The sequence below is a fragment of the Ascidiella aspersa genome, chromosome 8, assembly GCF_963924565.1.
Source record: "Ascidiella aspersa chromosome 8, kaAscAspe10.2, whole genome shotgun sequence".
Lineage (NCBI taxonomy): Eukaryota > Metazoa > Chordata > Ascidiacea > Phlebobranchia > Ascidiidae > Ascidiella > Ascidiella aspersa.
Window position 1 is genome coordinate 5,632,589 of NC_139454.1, and position 21,548 is coordinate 5,654,136.

Genomic DNA, 21,548 nt, shown 5'->3' on the forward strand with positions numbered 1-21,548 from the left:
AATAGTCGCCACCTACCCAAACTTGGTATTATTTATTTAGTTAGTTACGCATACGCAGTCAAACGAACAGGTGTTCACCTACAATTTAAATCCGATCTTATAAACTGGCTTGGAAATACGTCTACTTTAAAACAGGGCGCAAAGTATCCGTCCCTCCAAGCGCGGCGAGGAATACCAGACGCCTTACACGAGAAGCCAGCGGCACACCTACACCGACCCGGATTACGCGTACACGATCGAAGAGGAAGAAGCAAGACGAAGTCACAAGGACAAGTACAAGCAGTTCCTGCGAGAGAGCGGCGAAAAGAGAAGAAAACAGGAGCAGAATAAGTAAGAAATGTCTCCCTAATGTGTCATTTAAAAACGGTTTTGTGTACTGAAAACTAATGGACCCGGTTCGATACTGAAGTCTTTATCAGTGTACAGGAATTTATTAATAACAAAAAGGCTTACACAAGTGGAGCTGAAACACTCATTCGAATTAAGAAACTGAAGATGCCTTATAGGCGAAATATATATCTCTGTAAATTTTAAGAAAATATTTTATGTTTTATCTGTTTTTATAAACAGTCTTAGATCATTACACAAGTGGATTCATATCTTAATTAAATAGAATACAAAACAATGTTATTGAGTCAGAAACAGCATCAGTGTAAATTAAACAGCATCGCCAACCAATTACAAGTAACTACAATGTGAGCTCCTACCGCGACAATGTAGTAACACCAACTGCCGTGAGGGAAACTACAATGTCAAGGAACCATGTGCTCAGTGACCTTTGACCGTTTGACCGCAAGTAATAGAATGCTTACACAATTAAATAGGTCATAAAGCACTTACATCAAATACGCTTTAGCAACTTATTGTTAATCTTGAAATGTACAATTTTTCGAGCTCCTGAATTTAATTGTAAATAGGAATGTTTACAACAAAAGTTGGATATTGGGATCTGGCTGGCCATAGCGATGTTTTACTTTCTATACGGACCTGTTATTAGTTAGGTTAGGATGTTAGGTCGTTAGGTTAGGATGTTAGGTTAGTTAGGATGTTAGGTCGACAACAAAATGGCGGACTAACAGTGGTCATAGGTTTCGTTTAGATGAGCATAAGTCATGCAATAACTTTTTTCCCCTTGAGATCATTATTTTAATTTTTGTCAAGTTTTGTTTTTTGCTCCAGGGAGTTCAAGGAGATTAGCAACGACAAGGACCTCTCACTTAAACCGGCAGCTGGACTCAGACCGCCTAAGATATCGGCGAGGGATATTGAAACTCCAGGTTGGTCACAACAGTTTTGGTTTTAAAATCAGTTTTTTAAAAGCTAAGCGAACGCTCTTTGAATACTTGTACATCTATTACTCGTTTGGACGAGTAACATTTAGGGCGGTTTAGCTCTAAAGTCAAAGTCAACTATATTGGTAGAATAAACCTGTTTTTTGGCGTGCAACAAATGCGTACCCTGTCTTAAAAGTTTGTCGATCAAATACTTTACTGCACATAATTTTTCCTCTAGAACAACCAGTATTTACCACTTTGAGAAATACTCTATTTTTATTTTTTGTTCTACTTTTTTTACTTTGGTTTAAGCCAAATAAAAGACTCAGTTATACTTCACGTTTAGTTTTCATAGTAGGGCTTTGTTTTGAAACGTCTTAATCAAGTTGATATCGATCTACTCGCCCTTTTTTGGCTTTGCAATTCATTATCAAGCTACATTGTTGACTTCAACACAGCACCACACCAGATCGTTCCGCCCAATGACCGGCACCGCCTGCTCACCACGCGTCAGCTAGCCAATCAGGAACGCCAGGCCACTACTCGGGCGGTCAGCGAGGGACTTAATGCCGTGCCCACCTCACACGTGGAGAAGACTGACTGCAAAAGGATACTGACACCTCAGGTAAGACGACAAGAAAGCTATTCGTAGGGTCAAGTATTTTAGAAAGTTATAAAGCTAGTAGTGGGGTCAAGTATTTTAGAGGGTTATAAGTCTTTGGGAGAGGAAAATTTGGGTTTAGGATTGTCGGTGGCCTTTTATTGGAAATAAAAATGTTTGAAAATTCGCCTCGCCCTTTTAAGTAAATCACGATAATTTTTTCAGAAAAAATGCTGCTGATCTTCAGATTGTCTGGCAGTAATTAAAGCCAACGAGTTTATGAGATAAAAAATATATTTATTGTTTTACATCAGACCTTTGCTTTCAAATATCGGATAATAATTTAATCAACCTAATGGAGAAATCTAAAGTTTTTGTTGAAAACGAACGTTAGGAACTTCTTTAATGGCGTTGGTTTTTGACTTTAACCTTATTCCTAAAATATTGAAACAAAACGTTGAAAGGCGTTGTTAAGATCAATATTCGTGTAAAAAAGTACCAGTGGTCGGCAACCGCAGATCCGCGGACTGACTTCTTTTGAAAGCATGCTTTAAATATCCTTATTTTGACTAGCTGGTAAGAGTAAGAATGATTGTATTATAAGTAATATTGGTATACAAGTGTAATTTTAGAGAAAACCTAAAGGCTTAAAAAGTTTTATAGAAATAAGCCGTGTGCTCGGTTAAATTGCTTGGCGGACCGGATACGCGCGAGATTTACGCGTCTTTTTGTGACGTAGGACCTTCACAAGGTTATCATCGGACCTCCAACGATCGACTTCGGCGAGATTTGCCTTCGCTCGACCAATCAGAAGCAGCTTCACATCGTCAACAACCTCGATCACTACATTCACGTGCAGGTGAGCGTTCGTCTATAACACTTGATTTTTGCATTTCGTTATCACTTATCAGATAATACGATATGCTCAATGGTGCCGATAGGTATTTAAGAATTTTAAGAAATCTGATTTTTGCTCAACTGGTAAGCTTCTTGTTACAAATTTTTGTGTACGGTTAGAGACCCTTATATCAAATAACATTTTCCTACATGTTTTAAGTTGATTGTGTTGTTCCAGTTCCATTAAATTTTATAGCGACATTTCAGTAAAATTCCAGCTTATGTCCCGCAAATCTATTTATTATTTTTGAGGGTGCCGTAAGCCAGAAAAGGTGTAATTACGCGACCCACGCAGTGTTGTGACCTCCAGATGTGGAAGTGTGGTTTAGGTTATTGGTTAGAAATATATACAAGTTTTCTAACTGATTAGTTACAGGAAAAAAATTCAGGTAAGTATTTAAACGAAATATGCTAAAAACCAATTATATTGTGTACCGGTGTACTTGCTAAATACAGAATTTTCAAAATTAAAAAAAAGTTGGTAACGTTTCCTCCAAAACTTCGTAAATGAGTGAAGGAGCCTCGTGCCGTGCGTGCTATAATTATATCAAAATTAAGTTTTTACCTGGGATTAAAAAATGTGCCTATCGATAGCAATTTCAACAATATCATACGAATCGTACTCTTAAATCTAGTAAATTGCCTCTTGATCTTCTTTTATCTGTCTCATTCCCATCATGTGCACGTGAACGCTCACATGTGATACCTTTCGTGAGCAGGTGATGATCGACTGCAAGGAACTACGTCAGACCTCTCCCCTGTCACAAGTGATTCCCTCGCAGTCGAAAGCCCAATTCACGCTGGTGTTCGAATCCAACGCCGAAGGGAAGTTTCAGCGTTCCATCAGGTGAGCAAACCAGACTTGGACAACTAGATAATTCTAGTTTTCTAATTCAATGAATTAGAGCGATTTGCGTCTAATTCTCATTCTAATCTAATTGGAGAATTGTATGTGCGCTCTAATTCTAGTTCTAATCTAATTCGGATTTTACCAAAAATGCCAAGTTTGTCCAACGGCATTTTTACTCTCTCAGTCAAAACAAAAAGTTTGAATCAAAACTTTTTGGTCGGAAAGACTTGTAGGTGATTTTTACAGTCTTTAAAAGCATATGCTATGCTCAAAGGCATAAAAATCAGCACACACATATATAACAATTACATTCTTATAAGAACAATTCGCGATTTAAATGAAATTGTTTTTGAACAACCAACTGAAATTCTGGTTTAAATTGTTTTTTTTTAATTTGGCAAATTCTAATGCTAATATAATTGAAATAACTAAAATGATCTAACTCTAATTCTAATATAATTAAAACAAAACAAAAATAAATCTAGTTGTCCAGTATAGACCAAACCTGCATTGTTGGACATCAGTTGTGAAGATACAAAGTTTTTTACCCTATTTGCTGGCGCACCGATTATTCGAGGGTAGCGTTGAAAGACTTTTTTTCCAAATATGATTTTCTTGTTACAAATTAATTCAGGAGTAAGGGTTAAAGCCGGCAAAAAATGATATCAGGATTCATTAACGATCGCGATAATATTTTAAAGTCTCTAGTATGCTCAATATAAATCAGAATTGAACTTTTACACGTTGGTTTTGAAAGGGTAGTTTTGTCAAGAAAAAAATAATAAAGTTAAAAACTTCATATCAACATATTATTGGGTGCAAATCCGCGATTTAAAAACAATAGCGGTATTTCACCTTATAATATATTCACCTAAAAAGAATATCCAGCCAAAATGTACACAAATAAGTTTCATCCCAGAATGAAACTTTTTTTAAGGTTTTTTTCCGGCTTAAACCTCCGATTAATTCGAGAAGCTTTGTAAGTTAAGTGTACTTTTTCTCCCTATTCACGATCAATGCAATGTACACGAAAAATAGGAAAGCAAATAACGTTACCGGATTAGGGAAAGGAACGGCCTTAAACCACAGGTGGAATTGAACCCGGGACCTCTCGCACCCGAAGCGAGAATCATACCCCTAGACCAACGAGCCACGTTTGATTCAAAGTATCTATTATCACAGTCAATACCATTGCATTCAAACACTTTGAATGCTGATACAATAATTGTAAATTTTATACTTTCTATTTGCAATGTAAAGGGTCCATTTTAATCCAACAACTTGAAAGGAACAGCCTTAAACCACAGGTGGTTATAATCCCCTTATATACACAAGTGGTTATAATTACTTGTAAACCAGTAAATAGGTGCCGAGGTATCCATGTTAAGTTCTGGTTTGTGATGTTGAATCATCAGAGACTCCAGCAAATATAAACGGTATCTGTAATGAACTCAACACTTCCGGTGATTAAAATTAACGTAATGGGTAAGATTGGCGAGCAGATCGACTGTCTATATTTGTAGAAGTCAAAAAAATCAAATGTGATATTATTGTCGAGGTTTTCCGACGCTGAGATGACGAATAGCACATTGTTTCAAACATCATCGCTCGACTTTAAGGTCTCTAAATGATTTCCAACGTACGATCTTGATGGGGGTGTGGGGCAATGAAAATAGAACAAATCAGACAAACAGTTAGTAAACCAGTATAAGGAAATTTTACAAAATATATACTTGTAAACCACCGGTAAAACCGTATAAAACTAATAAATTTATTTTTTTTTTGTTAAAACTTATATTTATTGACGTTGTCTGTCTGTAATTTATAACCGTCGATCAGCATTTGTAAACCGGAATACGTTTGCTTTCCAGCTACACGGTAAACTCACAGCATGAGGCCCACGTGCTTGTATTAGCAAACGTGGTACCTGTCGCTCTCCAACTTTCAACTGACTTCTTGGAGCTGATCGCGGAACAAGGTTTGCCCGCCGAGGCCGGATACAGGTGTGTGACATTTTATGGCTTCAATTTTTAGCATGTTGTTTGGAATTCAGGAACACCTGGGCGGTATGCGTTGCCTGTGTTGTTTTGCCTTTACGAACGAGCACAGTTGTTTACTTACATACGATTGCAACAGTTTAAAATAATGAATGTATTTTTGAATAGACGAAGAATATTTCACAAAATGTAAACTTGTAAACCACGGTAAACGTGTAAAACCATATCACAATAATAAAGTTGATTTTTGTCAAAACTTATATTCATTTACCTTGTATGTGAAAAAAGGCCCAAAACAAAAAAACTCAAAATCGAGTTTACCTGGGAGTTGAACCTTGGATCTGTCTAACCTGATTTTTATCTGTCAACCAGCCACCAGTTTTCTAAGATGTACTCTTTGAATCTTTAAATAGTTAAAATAATTTAATATGGAATGCTTTTGAGTTGATTTGGTTATTGAAAAGTCTCTGAAACCTTATGTTTTGAAAGTATCTTATGTCCTGTTGTAATTATGTATTTAAAATCTGAAAAAAACGCCTTTTAAACTATTAAGCAAAATAGCAGCTCTGGTAATTATATTTTTTCTCCAACGTTTCGGCAACCTAATCAAGTCGCCTTTTTCAGGGTGAATGACATCGAACGCCTTTAAAACTACGTTGACCATGGAATTTACACTGTTTTGTTTTCAAATTTAATTAAAAAAAACGAGCAATCCAATTTTAAGTCCTTAAATTTCTATTAAGTCTTCAAATGTATTTTTTTTGTCAAATTTTTGTAGTTAACCCCGCTAAAGCTACTCACTGTAACAATGTGTTAGGTCAGTGGTAACGCTGCACAACCGTCGCAACCACGCGGCAGACTTCACCTGGTCTCCTGTGCTTACTGACCGAGGTACGGCCTTCTCAATTCGGCCTGCAACCGGAACCGTGGGAGCCTTTCAACATCTCAAGTGCGAGGTCAGTTTTTAGCAGCGTTGCAAACAGGTCATTTTGAAATGACTTGAGTTACAGTCAAGTCACAATTCCAAGCTTTTGTAAAACATAAAAAAAATTATTAACTGAAAACACTTAATTTTAGTCCGAGTTATTTGACAGAATGACTTAAGTCTGGAGTCAATTCATTTGTCGAAAATACTTATGTCAAGTCAGGCCATTCTGCCCAAATTACTTAAGTCAAGTCATTTTACAACAGTGAATTAAGGTCACTTAAGTCACGTCATTGACTTAAGTCATCACAACACTGATAATTATACAACGTACCTTTTTTTTCTGTACAGTTTTTCGTTTAAAACGGACAAACTTCGGGCTCGCCATTTCGTTTGTTAAGACCACCACTGGGCTTCTGCACTCCAGCAGTTGTACACCAACACAGCTCGATTAACATTTCGTCCCAATTGCAGGTTGTTTTTCACCCGAGCTATTTCGCTCCCTTGGAGGGAGAGTTCCACCTTCAAGTCTACAACGGAAACTCGCTCAAACTGAAGTGCCTCGCCAAACTGGGTGCAACCAACGTACAGGTAACGCTTGTAGTAAAATTATCGATAAACTATGTAAAGTACGTGCGCTCTTTTAGGTTTTCAACACGGAAGGTACCCCTTGAGGGGTTCTTAAACTGGGGTCCATGACCCTTTAAGGGTCGGTCAACTAATTTTAGGGGCCTAAGTGAAATATTAGTGTATATTTAAGAAGTAATCAAATTTTCAAATAAGGCTGAAACAAGAATTTAAAAAATCTAAACCATCTGATTACTATATCAAATTGAGAAAAGTGGGCTCGATATTCATACCCCAAGACCAACGAGCCGCGCTTTTTGTTCAAAGTATCTATTATCACTGTCAAAACCATTGCAATCAAACAACTTGAAATCTTAAACAAGAATTTGAAATTTTATAGTTTGAATTTGCAATGTAAAATGTAGTATATTGGGCTCGTCCGGGAATTGAACCCGGGACCTCTCGCACCCGAAGCGAGAATCATACCCCTAGAGTCCTAGACCAACGAGCCGCGATTTTTTTTTCAAAGTATCTATTATCACAGTCAAAACCATTGCAATCAAACAACTTGAACGCTCAAACAACAATTTAAAATTTTATAGTTTTAATTTGCAACGTAAAATGTAGTATATTGGGCTCGTCCGGGAATTGAACCCGGGACCTCTCGCACCCGAAGCGAGAATCATACCCCTAGACCAACGAGCGACGTTTTTCATTTAAAGTATCTATTATCACAGACAAAACCATTGCAGTCAAACAACTTGAAAGCTGAAACAAGAATTTGAAATGTTAAACTTTCTATTCGCATAATTTCGTGAAGAAAGTGTGGTCCATTGTAATTCAACAACTTGAAAGCTCAAACAAGAATTTGAAAATTTAAACTTTCTATTTGCAATGCATAATGTAGTAAATTGGGCTCGTCCGGGAATTGAACCCGGGACCTCTCGCACCCGAAGCGAGAATCATACCCCTAGACCAACGAGCCGCGATTTTCGTTCAAAGTATCTATCATCACAGTCAAAACCATTGCAATCAAACAACTTGAAATCTTAAACAAGAATTTGAAATTTAAACTTTCTATTTGCAATGCAAAATGTAGTAAATTGGGCTCGTCCGGGAATTGAACCCGGGACCTCTCGCACCCGAAGCGAGAATCATACCCCTAGACCAACGAGCCGCCATTTTTGTTCAAAGTATCTATTATCACAGTGAAAACCATTGCAATCAAACAACTTCAAATCTTAAACAAGAATTTGAAATTTAAACTTTCTATTTGCAATGCAAAATGTAGTTAATTGGGCTCGTCCGGGAATTGAACCCGGGACCTCTCGCACCCGAAGCGAGAATCATAGCCCTAGACCAACGAGCCGCGATTTTTGTTCAAAGTATCTATTATCACAGTCAAAACCATTGCAATCAAACAACTTGAAAGCTCAAACAAGAATTTAAAATTTTATAGTTTTAATTTGCAATGTAAAATGTATTATATTGGGCTAGTCCGGGAATTGAACCCGGGACCTCTCGCACCCGAAGCGAGAACCATACCCCTAGACCAACGAGCGACGTTTTTCATTTAAAGTATCTATTATCACAGACAAAACCATTGCAGTCAAACAACTTGAAAGCTGAAACAAGAATTTGAAATGTTAAACTTTCTATTCGCATAATTTCGTGAAGAAAGTGTGTTCCATTGTAATTCAACAACTTGAAAGCTCAAACAAGAATTTGAAAATTTAAACTTTCTATTTGCAATGCAAAATGTAGTAAATTGGGCTCGTCCGGGAATTGAACCCGGGACCTCTCGCACCCGAAGCGAGAATCATACCCCGAGACCAACGTGCCGCGATTTTTGTTCAAAGTATCTATTATCACAGTGAAAACCATTGCAATCAAACAACTTGAAATCTTAAACAAGAATTGGAAATTTAAATTTTCTATTTGCAATGCAAAATGTAGTAAATTGGGCTCGTCCGGGAATTGAACCCGGGACCTCTCGCACCCGAAGCGAGAATCATACCCCTAGACCAACGAGCCGCGATTTTTGTTCAAAGTATCTATTATCACAGTGAAAACCATTGCAATCAAACAACTTGAAATCTTAAACAAGAATTTGAAATTTAAACTTTCTATTTGCAATGCAAAATGTAGTAAATTGGGCTCGTCCGGGAATTGAACCCGGGACCTCTCGCACCCGAAGCGAGAATCATACCCCTAGAGTCCTAGACCAACGAGCCGCGATTTTTTTTTCAAAGTATCTATTATCACAGTCAAAACCATTGCAATCAAACAACTTGAACGCTCAAACAACAATTTAAAATTTTATAGTTTTAATTTGCAACGTAAAATGTAGTATATTGGGCTCGTCCGGGAATTGAACCCGGGACCTCTCGCACCCGAAGCGAGAATCATACCCCTAGACCAACGAGCGACGTTTTTCATTTAAAGTATCTATTATCACAGACAAAACCATTGCAGTCAAACAACTTGAAAGCTGAAACAAGAATTTGAAATGTTGAACTTTCTATTCGCATAATTTCGTGAAGAAAGTGTGGTCCATTGTAATTCAACAACTTGAAAGCTCAAACAAGAATTTGAAAATTTAAACTTTCTATTTGCAATGCATAATGTAGTAAATTGGGCTCGTCCGGGAATTGAACCCGGGACCTCTCGCACCCGAAGCGAGAATCATACCCCTAGACCAACGAGCCGCGATTTTCGTTCAAAGTATCTATCATCACAGTCAAAACCATTGCAATCAAACAACTTGAAATCTTAAACAAGAATTTGAAATTTAAACTTTCTATTTGCAATGCAAAATGTAGTAAATTGGGCTCGTCCGGGAATTGAACCCGGGACCTCTCGCACCCGAAGCGAGAATCATACCCCTAGACCAACGAGCCGCCATTTTTGTTCAAAGTATCTATTATCACAGTGAAAATCATTGCAATCAAACAACTTCAAATCTTAAACAAGAATTTGAAATTTAAACTTTCTATTTGCAATGCAAAATGTAGTTAATTGGGCTCGTCCGGGAATTGAACCCGGGACCTCTCGCACCCGAAGCGAGAATCATACCCCTAGACCAACGAGCCGCGATTTTTGTTCAAAGTATCTATTATCACAGTCAAAACCATTGCAATCAAACAACTTGAAAGCTCAAACAAGAATTTAAAATTTTATAGTTTTAATTTGCAATGTAAAATGTATTATATTGGGCTAGTCCGGGAATTGAACCCGGGACCTCTCGCACCCGAAGCGAGAACCATACCCCTAGACCAACGAGCGACGTTTTTCATTTAAAGTATCTATTATCACAGACAAAACCATTGCAGTCAAACAACTTGAAAGCTGAAACAAGAATTTGAAATGTTAAACTTTCTATTCGCATAATTTCGTGAAGAAAGTGTGGTCCATTGTAATTCAACAACTTGAAAGCTCAAACAAGAATTTGAAAATTTAAACTTTCTATTTGCAATGCAAAATGTAGTAAATTGGGCTCGTCCGGGAATTGAACCCGGGACCTCTCGCACCCGAAGCGAGAATCATACCCCGAGACCAACGTGCCGCGATTTTTGTTCAAAGTATCTATTATCACAGTGAAAACCATTGCAATCAAACAACTTGAAATCTTAAACAAGAATTGGAAATTTAAATTTTCTATTTGCAATGCAAAATGTAGTAAATTGGGCTCGTCCGGGAATTGAACCCGGGACCTCTCGCACCCGAAGCGAGAATCATACCCCTAGACCAACGAGCCGCGATTTTTGTTCAAAGTATCTATTATCACAGTGAAAACCATTGCAATCAAACAACTTGAAATCTTAAACAAGAATTTGAAATTTAAACTTTCTATTTGCAATGCAAAATGTAGTAAATTGGGCTCGTCCGGGAATTGAACCCGAGACCTCTCCCACCCGAAGCGAGAATCATACCCCTAGACCAACGATCCGCGATTTTTGTTCAAAGTATCTATTATCACAGACAAAACCATTGTAGTCAAACAAGTTGAAAGCTGATACAAGAATTTAAAATTTTATAGTTTCTATTTGCAATGTAAAATGTAGTAAATTGGGCTCGTCCGGGAATTGAACCCGGGACCTCTCGCACCCGAAGCGAGAATCATACCCCTAGACCAACGAGCCGTGATTTTTGTTCAAAGTTTATCACACTCAAAACCATTGCAATCAAACAACTTGGAAAGTTGAAATTATAATTTAAAAAATCTAAGCTATCTGATTACTATCTAAAATTGAAAGAAGTTTGCTCGTACGGGAATTGAACCCGCGACCTCTCGCACCCGAATTGAGAATCATAACCCTCGACCGACGAGCCACGTATTCCAATAAAAACATTCATTCTTGACATAAAACTATTGAAATCAAACAACTTGAAATCTTAAACAAGAATTTGAAATTTAAACTTTCTATTCGCAATGCAAAATGTAGTAAATTGGGCTCGTCCTGGAATTGAACCCGGGACCTCTCGCACCCGAAGCGAGAGTCATACCCCTAGACCAACGAGCCGCTATTTTTGTTCAGAGTATCTATTATCACAGTAAAAACCATTGCAATCAAACAACTTGAAATTTTGAACAAGAATTTGAAATTTTATAGTTTCTATTTGCAATGTAAAGTGTAGTAAATTGGGCTCGTCCGGTAATTGAACCCGGGACCTCTCGCACCCGAATCACGAATCATACCCCTAGACCAACGAGCCACGATTTTGTTCAAAGTTTATCACACTCAAAACCATTGCAATCAAACAACTTGAAAGCTGAAACTAGAATTTAAAAAATCTAAGCTATCTGATTACTATCTAAAATTGAAAGGAGTTGCTCGTCCGTGACTTGAACCCGGGACCTCTCGCATCCGAAGCGAGAATCATACCCCTACACCAACGAGCCACGTTTTTCGTTTAAAGTATCTATTATCACAGACAAAACCATTGCAGTCAAACAACTTGAAAGCTGAAACAAGAATTTGAAATGTTAAACTTTCTATTCGCATTGTATAGTGAAGAAAGTGTGGTCCATTGTAATTCAACAACTTGAAAGCTCAAACAAGAATTTGAAAATTTAAACTTTCTATTTGCAATGCAAAATGTAGTAAATTGGGCTCGTCCGGGAATTGAACCCGGGACCTCTCGCACCCGAAGCGAGAATCATACCCCTAGACCAACGAGCCGCGTTGTTTGTTCAAAGTATCTGTTATCACAGACAAAAACATTGCATTCAACCAACTTGAAAGCTGATTCAAGAATTTGAAATTTTATACTTTCTATTTGCAATGCAAAAAATAGTGAAAATTGGGCTCGTCCAGGAATTGAACCCGTGACCTCTCGCACCCGAAGCGAGAATCATACCCCTAGACCAACATGCCACGTTTTTTAATAGAAATATTCAGTCTTGACACAAATTCATTTCAATAAAACAACTTGAAAGTTCAAACAAGAATTTGAAATTTAAACTTTCTATTTGCAATGTAAAATGTACTAAAGTGGGCTCGTTCGGGAATTGAACCGGGGATCTCTCGCACCCGAAGCGAGAATCATACCCCTAGACCAACGAGCCACGTTTTATTCAAAGTATCTATTATCAGTCAAAACCATTGCATTCAAACAACTTGAAGACTGATGCAATAATTTGAAATTTTATACTTTCTATTTGCAATGTAAAGGGTCCATTTTAATCCAACAACTTGAAAGCTCAAACAAGAATTTGAAAATTTAAACTTTATATTTGCAATGTAAAAAATAGCAGAAAATTGGGCTCGTCCGGGAATTGAACCCGGGACCTCTCGCACCCGAAGCGAGAATCATAGCCCTAGACCAACTAGCCGCGTTTTTTATTCAAAGTATCTATTATCAGACTCAAAACCATTGCATTCACACAACTTGAAGGCTGATACAATAATTGAAAATTTTATACTTTCTATTTGCAATGTAAAATGTAGTGACGTGGGCTCGTCCGGGAATTGAACCCGGGACCTCTCGCACCCGAAGCGAGAATCATACCCCTAGACCAACGAGCCGCGCTTTTTGTTCAAAGTATATATTATCACTGTCAAAACCATTGCAATCAAACAACTTTAAATCTTGAACAAGAATTTGAAGTTTTATAGTTCCTATTTGCAATGTAAACTGTAGTAAAGTGGGGTCCATTGTAATCCAACAACTTGGAAGCTCAATCAAGAATTTGAAAATTTAAACTTTCTATTTGCAATGTAAAATGTAATAAATTGGGCTCGTCCGGGAATTGCACCCGGGGCCTATCGCACCCGAAGCGACAATCATACCCCTAGACCAACGAGCCGCGACTTTGTTCAAAGTATCTATTATCACAGACAAAACCATTGCAGTCAAACAACTTGAAAGCTGAAACAAGAATTTGAAATGTTAAACTTTCTATTCGCATTGTATAGTGAAGAAAGTGTGGTCCATTGTAATTCAACAACTTGAAAGCTCAAACAAGAATTTGAAAATTTAAACTTTCTATTTGCAATGCAAAATGTAGTAAATTGGGCTCGTCCGGGAATTGAACCCGGGACCTCTCGCACCCGAAGCGAGAATCATACCCCTAGACCAACGAGCCGCGACTTTTTTTTCAAAGTATCTATTATCACAGTCAAAACCATTGCAATCAAACAACTTGAAATCTTGAACAAGAATTTGAAATTTTATAGTTTTAATTTGCAATGTAAATGTAGTAAAGTGGTGTCCATTGTAATCCAGCAACTTGGAAGCTCAATCAAGAATTGAAAATTTGAACTTTCTATTTGCAATGTAAAATGTAATAAATTGGGCTCGTCCGGGAATTGAACCCGGGACCTCTCTCACCCGAAGCCTGAATCATACCCCTAGACCAACGAGCCGCGATTTTTGTTCAAAGTATCTATTATCACAGTCAAAACCATTGCAATCAAACAACTTGAAATCTTGAACAAGAATTTGAAATTTAAACTTTCTATTTGCAATGCAAAATGTAGTAAATTGGGCTCGTCCGGGAATTGAACCCGGGACCTCTCGCACCCGAAGCGAGAATCATACCCCTAGACCAACGAGCCGCGACTTTTTTTTCAAAGTATCTATTATCACAGTCAAAACCATTGCAATCAAACAACTTGAAATCTTGAACAAGAATTTGAAATTTTATAGTTTTAATTTGCAATGTAAAATGTAGTAAAGTGGGGTCCATTGTAATCCAGCAACTTGGAAGCTCAATCAAGAATTGAAAATTTGAACTTTCTATTTGCAATGTAAAATGTAATAAATTGGGCTCGTCCGGGAATTGAACCAGGGACCTCTCGCACCCGAAGCGAGAATCATACCCCTAGACCAACGAGCCGCGATTTTTGTTCAAAGTATCTATTATCACAGTCAAAACCATTGCAATCAAACAACTTGAAATCTTGAACAAGAATTTGAAATTTTATAGTTCCTATTTGCAATGTAAAATGTAGTAAAGTGGGTCCATTGTAACCCAACAACTTAGAAGCTCAATAAAGAATTTGAAAATTTAAACTTTCTATTTGCAATGTAAAATGTTACAAATTGGGCTGATCCGGGAATTGAACCCGGGACATCTCGCACCCGAAGCGAGAATCATACCCCTAGACCAACGAGCCGCGATTTTTGTTGAAAGTATATATCATCACAGTGAAAACCATTGCAATCAAACAACTTGAAATCTTAAACAAGAATTTGAAATTTAAACTTTCTATTTGCAATGCAAAATGTAGTAAATTTGGCTCGTCCGGGAATTGAACCCGGGACCTCTCCCACCCGAAGCGAGAATCATACCCCTAGACCAACGATCCGCGATTTTTTTTTCAACGTATCTATTATCACAGACAAAACCATTGTAGTCAAACAAGTTGAAAGCTGATACAAGAATTTAAAATTTTATAGTTTTTATTTGCAATGTAAAATGTAGTAAATTGGGCTCGTCCGGGAATTGAACCCGGGACCTCTCGCACCCGAAGCGAGAATTATACCCCTAGACCAACGAGCCGTGATTTTTGTTCAAAGTTTATCACACTCAAAACCATTGCAATCAAACAACTTGAAAGTTGAAACTATAATTTAAAAAATCTAAGCTATCTGATTACTATCTAAAATTGAAAGAAGTTTGCTCGTCCGGGAATTGAACCCGCGACCTCTCGAACCCGTAGTGAGAATCATAACCCTCGACCGACGAGCCACGTATTCCAATAAAAACATTCATTCTTGACATAAAACCATTGAAATCAAACAACTTGAAATCTTAAACAAGAATTTGAAATGTTAAACTTTCTATTCGCATTGTATAGTGAAGAAAGTGTGGTCCATTGTAATTCAACAACTTGAAAGCTCAAACAAGAATTTGAAAATTTAAACTTTCTATTTGCAATGCAAAATGTAGTAAATTGGGCTCGTCCGGGAATTGAACCCGGGACCTCTCGCACCCGAAGCGAGAATCATACCCCTAGACCAACGAGCCGCGTTGTTTGTTCAAAGTATCTCTTATCACAGACAAAAACATTGCATTCAACCAACTTGAAAGCTGATTCAAGAATTTGAAATTTTATACTTTCTATTTGCAATGCAAAAAATAGTGAAAATTGGGCTCGTCCAGGAATTGAACCCGTGACCTCTCGCACCCGAAGCGAGAATCATAGCACTAGACCAACATGCCACGTTTTTTAATAGAAATATTCAGTCTTGGCACAAATTCATTTCAATAAAACAACTTGAAAGTTCAAACAAGAATTTGAAATTTAAACTTTCTATTTGCAATGTAAAATGTACTAAAGTGGGCTCGTTCGGGAATTGAACCCGGGATCTCTCGCACCCGAAGCGAGAATCATACCCCTAGACCAACGAGCCACGTTTTATTCAAAGTATCTATTATCAGTCAAAACCATTGCATTCAAACAACTTTAAGACTGATGCAATAATTTGAAATTTTATACTTTCTATTTGCAATGTAAAGGGTCCATTTTAATCCAACAACTTGAAAGCTCAAACAAGAATTTGAAAATTTAAACTTTATATTTGCAATGTAAAAAAAAGCAGAAAATTGGGCTCGTCCGGGAATTGAACCCGGGACCTCTCGCAACCGAAGCGAGAATCATAGCACTAGACCAACTAGCCGCGTTTTTTATTCAAAGTATCTATTATCAGACTCAAAACCATTGCATTCACACAACTTGAAGGATGATACAATAATTGAAAATTTTATACTTTCTATTTGCAATGTAAAATGTAGTGACGTGGGCTCGTCCGGGAATTGAACCCGGGACCTCTCGCACCCGAAGCGAGAACCATACCCCTAGACCAACGAGCCGCGCTTTTTGTTCAAAGTATATATTATCACTGTCAAAACCATTGCAATCAAACAACTTTAAATCTTGAACAAGAATTTGAAGTTTTATAGTTCCTATTTGCAATGTAAACTGTAGTAAAGTGGGGTCCATTGTAATCCAACAACTTGGAAGCTCAATCAAGAATTTGAAAATTTAAACTTTCTATTTGCAATGTAAAATGTAATAAATTGGGCTCGTCCGGGAATTGCACCCGGGGCCTATCGCACCCGAAGCGACAATCATACCCCTAGACCAACGAGCCGCGACTTTGTTCAAAGTATCTATTATCACAGACAAAACCATTGCAGTCAAACAACTTGAAAGCTGAAACAAGAATTTGAAATGTTAAACTTTCTATTCGCATTGTATAGTGAAGAAAGTGTGGTCCATTGTAATTCAACAACTTGAAAGCTCAAACAAGAATTTGAAAATTTAAACTTTCTATTTGCAATGCAAAATGTAGTAAATTGGGCTCGTCCGGGAATTGAACCCGGGACCTCTCGCACCCGAAGCGAGAATCATACCCCTAGACCAACGAGCCGCGACTTTTTTTTCAAAGTATCTATTATCACAGTCAAAACCATTGCAATCAAACAACTTGAAATCTTGAACAAGAATTTGAAATTTTATAGTTTTAATTTGCAATGTAAATGTAGTAAAGTGGGGTCCATTGTAATCCAGCAACTTGGAAGCTCAATCAAGAATTGAAAATTTGAACTTTCTATTTGCAATGTAAAATGTAATAAATTGGGCTCGTCCGGGAATTGAACCCGGGACCTCTCGCACCCGAAGCGAGAATCATACCCCTAGACCAACGAGCCGTGATTTTTGTTCAAAGTTTATCACACTCAAAACCATTGCAATCAAACAACTTGAAAGTTGAAACTATAATTTAAAAAATCTAAGCTATCTGATTACTATCTAAAATTGAAAGAAGTTTGCTCGTCCGGGAATTGAACCCGCGACCTCTCGAACCCGTAGTGAGAATCATAACCCTCGACCGACGAGCCACGTATTCCAATAAAAACATTCATTCTTGACATAAAACCATTGAAATCAAACAACTTGAAATCTTAAACAAGAATTTGAAATGTTAAACTTTCTATTCGCATTGTATAGTGAAGAAAGTGTGGTCCATTGTAATTCAACAACTTGAAAGCTCAAACAAGAATTTGAAAATTTAAACTTTCTATTTGCAATGCAAAATGTAGTAAATTGGGCTCGTCCGGGAATTGAACCCGGGACCTCTCGCACCCGAAGCGAGAATCATACCCCTAGACCAACGAGCCGCGTTGTTTGTTCAAAGTATCTCTTATCACAGACAAAAACATTGCATTCAACCAACTTGAAAGCTGATTCAAGAATTTGAAATTTTATACTTTCTATTTGCAATGCAAAAAATAGTGAAAATTGGGCTCGTCCAGGAATTGAACCCGTGACCTCTCGCACCCGAAGCGAGAATCATAGCACTAGACCAACATGCCACGTTTTTTAATAGAAATATTCAGTCTTGGCACAAATTCATTTCAATAAAACAACTTGAAAGTTCAAACAAGAATTTGAAATTTAAACTTTCTATTTGCAATGTAAAATGTACTAAAGTGGGCTCGTTCGGGAATTGAACCCGGGATCTCTCGCACCCGAAGCGAGAATCATACCCCTAGACCAACGAGCCACGTTTTATTCAAAGTATCTATTATCAGTCAAAACCATTGCATTCAAACAACTTGAAGACTGATGCAATAATTTGAAATTTTATACTTTCTATTTGCAATGTAAAGGGTCCATTTTAATCCAACAACTTGAAAGCTCAAACAAGAATTTGAAAATTTAAACTTTATATTTGCAATGTAAAAAATAGCAGAAAATTGGGCTCGTCCGGGAATTGAACCCGGGACCTCTCGCACCCGAAGCGAGAATCATAGCACTAGACCAACTAGCCGCGTTTTTTTATTCAAAGTATCTATTATCAGACTCAAAACCATTGCATTCACACAACTTGAAGGATGATACAATAATTGAAAATTTTATACTTTCTATTTGCAATGTAAAATGTAGTGACGTGGGCTCGTCCGGGAATTGAACCCGGGACCTCTCGCACCCGAAGCGAGAATTATACCCCTAGACCAAGGGGCCGCGCTTTTTGTTCAAAGTATATATTATCACTGTCAAAACCATTGCAATCAAACAACTTTAAATCTTGAACAAGAATTTGAAGTTTTATAGTTCCTATTTGCAATGTAAACTGTAGTAAAGTGGGGTCCATTGTAATCCAACAACTTGGAAGCTCAATCAAGAATTTGAAAATTTAAACTTTCTATTTGCAATGTAAAATGTAATAAATTGGGCTCGTCCGGGAATTGCACCCGGGGCCTATCGCACCCGAAGCGACAATCATACCCCTAGACCAACGAGCCGCGACTTTGTTCAAAGTATCTATTATCACAGACAAAACCATTGCAGTCAAACAACTTGAAAGCTGAAACAAGAATTTGAAATGTTAAACTTTCTATTCGCATTGTATAGTGAAGAAAGTGTGGTCCATTGTAATTCAACAACTTGAAAGCTCAAACAAGAATTTGAAAATTTAAACTTTCTATTTGCAATGCAAAATGTAGTAAATTGGGCTCGTCCGGGAATTGAACCCGGGACCTCTCGCACCCGAAGCGAGAATCATACCCCTAGACCAACGAGCCGCGACTTTTTTTTCAAAGTATCTATTATCACAGTCAAAACCATTGCAATCAAACAACTTGAAATCTTGAACAAGAATTTGAAATTTTATAGTTTTAATTTGCAATGTAAATGTAGTAAAGTGGGGTCCATTGTAATCCAGCAACTTGGAAGCTCAATCAAGAATTGAAAATTTGAACTTTCTATTTGCAATGTAAAATGTAATAAATTGGGCTCGTCCGGGAATTGAACCCGGGACCTCTCGCACCCGAAGCGAGAATCATACCCCTAGACCAACGAGCCGTGATTTTTGTTCAAAGTATCTATTATCACAGTCAAAACCATTGCAATCAAACAACTTGAAATCTTGAACAAGAATTTGAAATTTAAACTTTCTATTTGCAATGCAAAATGTAGTAAATTGGGCTCGTCCGGGAATTGAACCCGGGACCTCTCGCACCCGAAGCGAGAATCATACCCCTAGACCAACGAGCCGCGACTTTTTTTTCAAAGTATCTATTATCACAGTCAAAACCATTGCAATCAAACAACTTGAAATCTTGAACATGAATTTGAAATTTTATAGTTCCTATTTGCAATGTAAAATGTAGTAAAGTGGGTCCATTGTAACCCAACAACTTAGAAGCTCAATAAAGAATTTGAAAATTTAAACTTTCTATTTGCAATGTAAAATGTTAAAAATTGGGCTGATCCGGGAATTGAACCCGGGACCTCTCGCACCCGAAGCGAGAATCATACCCCTAGACCAACGAGCCGCGATTTTTGTTGAAAGTATATATCATCACAGTGAAAACCATTGCAATCAAACAACTTGAAATCTTAAACAAAAATTTGAAATTTAAACTTTCTATTTGCAATGCAAAATGTAGTAAATTTGGCTCGTCCGGGAATTGAACCCGGGACCTCTCCCACCCGAAGCGAGAATCATACCCCTAGACCAACGATCCGCGATTTTTGTTCAAAGTATCTATTATCACAGACAAAACCATTGTAGTCAAACAAGTTGAAAGCTGATACAAGAATTTAAAATTTTATAGTTTTTATTTGCAATGTAAAATGTAGTAAATTGGGCTCGTCCGGGAATTGAACCCGGGACCTCTCGCACCCGAAGCGAGAATCATACCCCTAGACCAACGAGCCGTGATTTTTGTTCAAAGTTTATCACACTCAAAACCACTGCAATCAAACAACTTGAAAGTTGAAACTATAATTTAAAAAATCTAAGCTATCTGATTACTATCTAAAATTGAAAGAAGTTTGCTCGTCCGGGAATTGAACCCGCGACCTCTCGCACCCGTAGTGAGAATCATAACCCTCGACCGACGAGCCACGTATTCCAATAAAAACATTCATTCTTGACATAAAACCATTGAAATCAAACAACTTGAAATCTTAAACAAGAATTTGAAATGTTAAACTTTCTATTCGCATTGTATAGTGAAGAAAGTGTGGTCCATTGTTATTCAACAACTTGAAAGCTCAAACAAGAATTTGAAAATTTAAACTTTCTATTTGCAATGCAAAATGTAGTAAATTGGGCTCGTCCGGGAATTGAACCCGGGACCTCTCGCACCCGAAGCGAGAATCATACCCCTAGACCAACGAGCCGCGTTGTTTGTTCAAAGTATCTGTTATCACAGACAAAAACATTGCATTCAACCAACTTGAAAGCTGATTCAAGAATTTGAAATTTTATACTTTCTATTTGCAATGCAAAAAATAGTGAAAATTGGGCTCGTCCAGGAATTGAACCCGTGACCTCTCGCACCCGAAGCGAGAATCATACCCCTAGACCAACATGCCACGTTTTTTAATAGAAATATTCAGTCTTGACACAAATTCATTTCAATAAAACAACTTGAAAGTTCAAACAAGAATTTGAAATTTAAACTTTCTATTTGCAATGTAAAATGTACTAAAGTGGGCTCGTTCGGGAATTGAACCCGGGATCTCTCGCACCCGAAGCGAGAATCATACCCCTAGACCAACGAGCCACGTTTTATTCAAAGTATCTATTATCAGTCAAAACCCCCCTAGACCAACGAGCCGTGATTTTTGTTCAAAGTTTATCACACTCAAAACCACTGCAATCAAACAACTTGAAAGTTGAAACTATAATTTAAAAAATCTAAGCTATCTGATTACTATCTAAAATTGAAAGAAGTTTGCTCGTCCGGGAATTGAACCCGCGACCTCTCGCACCCGTAGTGAGAATCATAACCCTCGACCGACGAGCCACGTATTCCAATAAAAACATTCATTCTTGACATAAAACCATTGAAATCAAACAACTTGAAATCTTAAACAAGAATTTGAAATGTTAAACTTTCTATTCGCATTGTATAGTGAAGAAAGTGTGGTCCATTGTTATTCAACAACTTGAAAGCTCAAACAAGATTTTG

At 37.5% G+C, this 21,548-nt stretch overlaps 1 protein-coding gene and 39 non-coding genes across 40 annotated transcripts in view; 1 reads left to right on the forward strand and 39 right to left on the reverse strand.

Annotated features, from left to right (window-relative positions):
• Positions 1-21,548, forward strand: part of LOC146135333 (cilia- and flagella-associated protein 47-like) — a 118,398-nt gene that overhangs the window by 10,827 nt on the left and 86,023 nt on the right. Inside the window, 8 exon segments of the mRNA XM_083396354.1 lie at positions 136-330; positions 1,180-1,277; positions 1,733-1,899; positions 2,615-2,734; positions 3,492-3,619; positions 5,494-5,625; positions 6,437-6,575; positions 7,019-7,135. Of these exon segments, the coding sequence (XP_083252480.1) occupies positions 136-330; positions 1,180-1,277; positions 1,733-1,899; positions 2,615-2,734; positions 3,492-3,619; positions 5,494-5,625; positions 6,437-6,575; positions 7,019-7,135 (1,096 nt within the window).
• On the reverse strand, positions 7,543-7,622 carry Trnap-cgg (transfer RNA proline (anticodon CGG)). Its single transcript has one exon. It is a non-coding gene; the product is annotated as a tRNA-Pro (tRNA).
• Positions 8,025-8,096, reverse strand: Trnap-cgg (transfer RNA proline (anticodon CGG)). The gene has a single exon. It is a non-coding gene; the product is annotated as a tRNA-Pro (tRNA).
• Trnap-cgg (transfer RNA proline (anticodon CGG)) lies at positions 8,217-8,288 on the reverse strand. The gene has a single exon. It is a non-coding gene; the product is annotated as a tRNA-Pro (tRNA).
• Positions 8,409-8,480, reverse strand: Trnap-cgg (transfer RNA proline (anticodon CGG)). Its single transcript has one exon. It is a non-coding gene; the product is annotated as a tRNA-Pro (tRNA).
• On the reverse strand, positions 9,074-9,145 carry Trnap-cgg (transfer RNA proline (anticodon CGG)). The gene has a single exon. It is a non-coding gene; the product is annotated as a tRNA-Pro (tRNA).
• On the reverse strand, positions 9,266-9,345 carry Trnap-cgg (transfer RNA proline (anticodon CGG)). Its single transcript has one exon. It is a non-coding gene; the product is annotated as a tRNA-Pro (tRNA).
• Trnap-cgg (transfer RNA proline (anticodon CGG)) lies at positions 9,748-9,819 on the reverse strand. Its single transcript has one exon. It is a non-coding gene; the product is annotated as a tRNA-Pro (tRNA).
• Trnap-cgg (transfer RNA proline (anticodon CGG)) lies at positions 9,940-10,011 on the reverse strand. Its single transcript has one exon. It is a non-coding gene; the product is annotated as a tRNA-Pro (tRNA).
• Trnap-cgg (transfer RNA proline (anticodon CGG)) lies at positions 10,132-10,203 on the reverse strand. Its single transcript has one exon. It is a non-coding gene; the product is annotated as a tRNA-Pro (tRNA).
• Positions 10,797-10,868, reverse strand: Trnap-cgg (transfer RNA proline (anticodon CGG)). Its single transcript has one exon. It is a non-coding gene; the product is annotated as a tRNA-Pro (tRNA).
• Positions 11,182-11,253, reverse strand: Trnap-cgg (transfer RNA proline (anticodon CGG)). Its single transcript has one exon. It is a non-coding gene; the product is annotated as a tRNA-Pro (tRNA).
• On the reverse strand, positions 11,563-11,634 carry Trnap-cgg (transfer RNA proline (anticodon CGG)). Its single transcript has one exon. It is a non-coding gene; the product is annotated as a tRNA-Pro (tRNA).
• Positions 12,223-12,294, reverse strand: Trnap-cgg (transfer RNA proline (anticodon CGG)). Its single transcript has one exon. It is a non-coding gene; the product is annotated as a tRNA-Pro (tRNA).
• Positions 13,069-13,140, reverse strand: Trnap-cgg (transfer RNA proline (anticodon CGG)). The gene has a single exon. It is a non-coding gene; the product is annotated as a tRNA-Pro (tRNA).
• Trnap-cgg (transfer RNA proline (anticodon CGG)) lies at positions 13,350-13,421 on the reverse strand. Its single transcript has one exon. It is a non-coding gene; the product is annotated as a tRNA-Pro (tRNA).
• On the reverse strand, positions 13,629-13,700 carry Trnap-cgg (transfer RNA proline (anticodon CGG)). Its single transcript has one exon. It is a non-coding gene; the product is annotated as a tRNA-Pro (tRNA).
• On the reverse strand, positions 14,101-14,172 carry Trnap-cgg (transfer RNA proline (anticodon CGG)). Its single transcript has one exon. It is a non-coding gene; the product is annotated as a tRNA-Pro (tRNA).
• Trnap-cgg (transfer RNA proline (anticodon CGG)) lies at positions 14,382-14,453 on the reverse strand. The gene has a single exon. It is a non-coding gene; the product is annotated as a tRNA-Pro (tRNA).
• Trnap-cgg (transfer RNA proline (anticodon CGG)) lies at positions 14,662-14,733 on the reverse strand. The gene has a single exon. It is a non-coding gene; the product is annotated as a tRNA-Pro (tRNA).
• Trnap-cgg (transfer RNA proline (anticodon CGG)) lies at positions 14,854-14,925 on the reverse strand. The gene has a single exon. It is a non-coding gene; the product is annotated as a tRNA-Pro (tRNA).
• Positions 15,048-15,119, reverse strand: Trnap-cgg (transfer RNA proline (anticodon CGG)). Its single transcript has one exon. It is a non-coding gene; the product is annotated as a tRNA-Pro (tRNA).
• On the reverse strand, positions 15,516-15,587 carry Trnap-cgg (transfer RNA proline (anticodon CGG)). Its single transcript has one exon. It is a non-coding gene; the product is annotated as a tRNA-Pro (tRNA).
• On the reverse strand, positions 15,902-15,973 carry Trnap-cgg (transfer RNA proline (anticodon CGG)). The gene has a single exon. It is a non-coding gene; the product is annotated as a tRNA-Pro (tRNA).
• On the reverse strand, positions 16,362-16,433 carry Trnap-cgg (transfer RNA proline (anticodon CGG)). Its single transcript has one exon. It is a non-coding gene; the product is annotated as a tRNA-Pro (tRNA).
• Trnap-cgg (transfer RNA proline (anticodon CGG)) lies at positions 16,643-16,714 on the reverse strand. Its single transcript has one exon. It is a non-coding gene; the product is annotated as a tRNA-Pro (tRNA).
• Trnap-cgg (transfer RNA proline (anticodon CGG)) lies at positions 16,922-16,993 on the reverse strand. The gene has a single exon. It is a non-coding gene; the product is annotated as a tRNA-Pro (tRNA).
• On the reverse strand, positions 17,202-17,273 carry Trnap-cgg (transfer RNA proline (anticodon CGG)). The gene has a single exon. It is a non-coding gene; the product is annotated as a tRNA-Pro (tRNA).
• On the reverse strand, positions 17,670-17,741 carry Trnap-cgg (transfer RNA proline (anticodon CGG)). Its single transcript has one exon. It is a non-coding gene; the product is annotated as a tRNA-Pro (tRNA).
• Positions 18,056-18,127, reverse strand: Trnap-cgg (transfer RNA proline (anticodon CGG)). Its single transcript has one exon. It is a non-coding gene; the product is annotated as a tRNA-Pro (tRNA).
• Trnap-cgg (transfer RNA proline (anticodon CGG)) lies at positions 18,323-18,394 on the reverse strand. Its single transcript has one exon. It is a non-coding gene; the product is annotated as a tRNA-Pro (tRNA).
• On the reverse strand, positions 18,798-18,869 carry Trnap-cgg (transfer RNA proline (anticodon CGG)). Its single transcript has one exon. It is a non-coding gene; the product is annotated as a tRNA-Pro (tRNA).
• On the reverse strand, positions 19,077-19,148 carry Trnap-cgg (transfer RNA proline (anticodon CGG)). Its single transcript has one exon. It is a non-coding gene; the product is annotated as a tRNA-Pro (tRNA).
• Trnap-cgg (transfer RNA proline (anticodon CGG)) lies at positions 19,357-19,428 on the reverse strand. The gene has a single exon. It is a non-coding gene; the product is annotated as a tRNA-Pro (tRNA).
• Positions 19,549-19,620, reverse strand: Trnap-cgg (transfer RNA proline (anticodon CGG)). The gene has a single exon. It is a non-coding gene; the product is annotated as a tRNA-Pro (tRNA).
• Trnap-cgg (transfer RNA proline (anticodon CGG)) lies at positions 19,830-19,901 on the reverse strand. The gene has a single exon. It is a non-coding gene; the product is annotated as a tRNA-Pro (tRNA).
• Positions 20,022-20,093, reverse strand: Trnap-cgg (transfer RNA proline (anticodon CGG)). Its single transcript has one exon. It is a non-coding gene; the product is annotated as a tRNA-Pro (tRNA).
• Positions 20,215-20,286, reverse strand: Trnap-cgg (transfer RNA proline (anticodon CGG)). Its single transcript has one exon. It is a non-coding gene; the product is annotated as a tRNA-Pro (tRNA).
• Trnap-cgg (transfer RNA proline (anticodon CGG)) lies at positions 20,683-20,754 on the reverse strand. Its single transcript has one exon. It is a non-coding gene; the product is annotated as a tRNA-Pro (tRNA).
• Positions 21,069-21,140, reverse strand: Trnap-cgg (transfer RNA proline (anticodon CGG)). Its single transcript has one exon. It is a non-coding gene; the product is annotated as a tRNA-Pro (tRNA).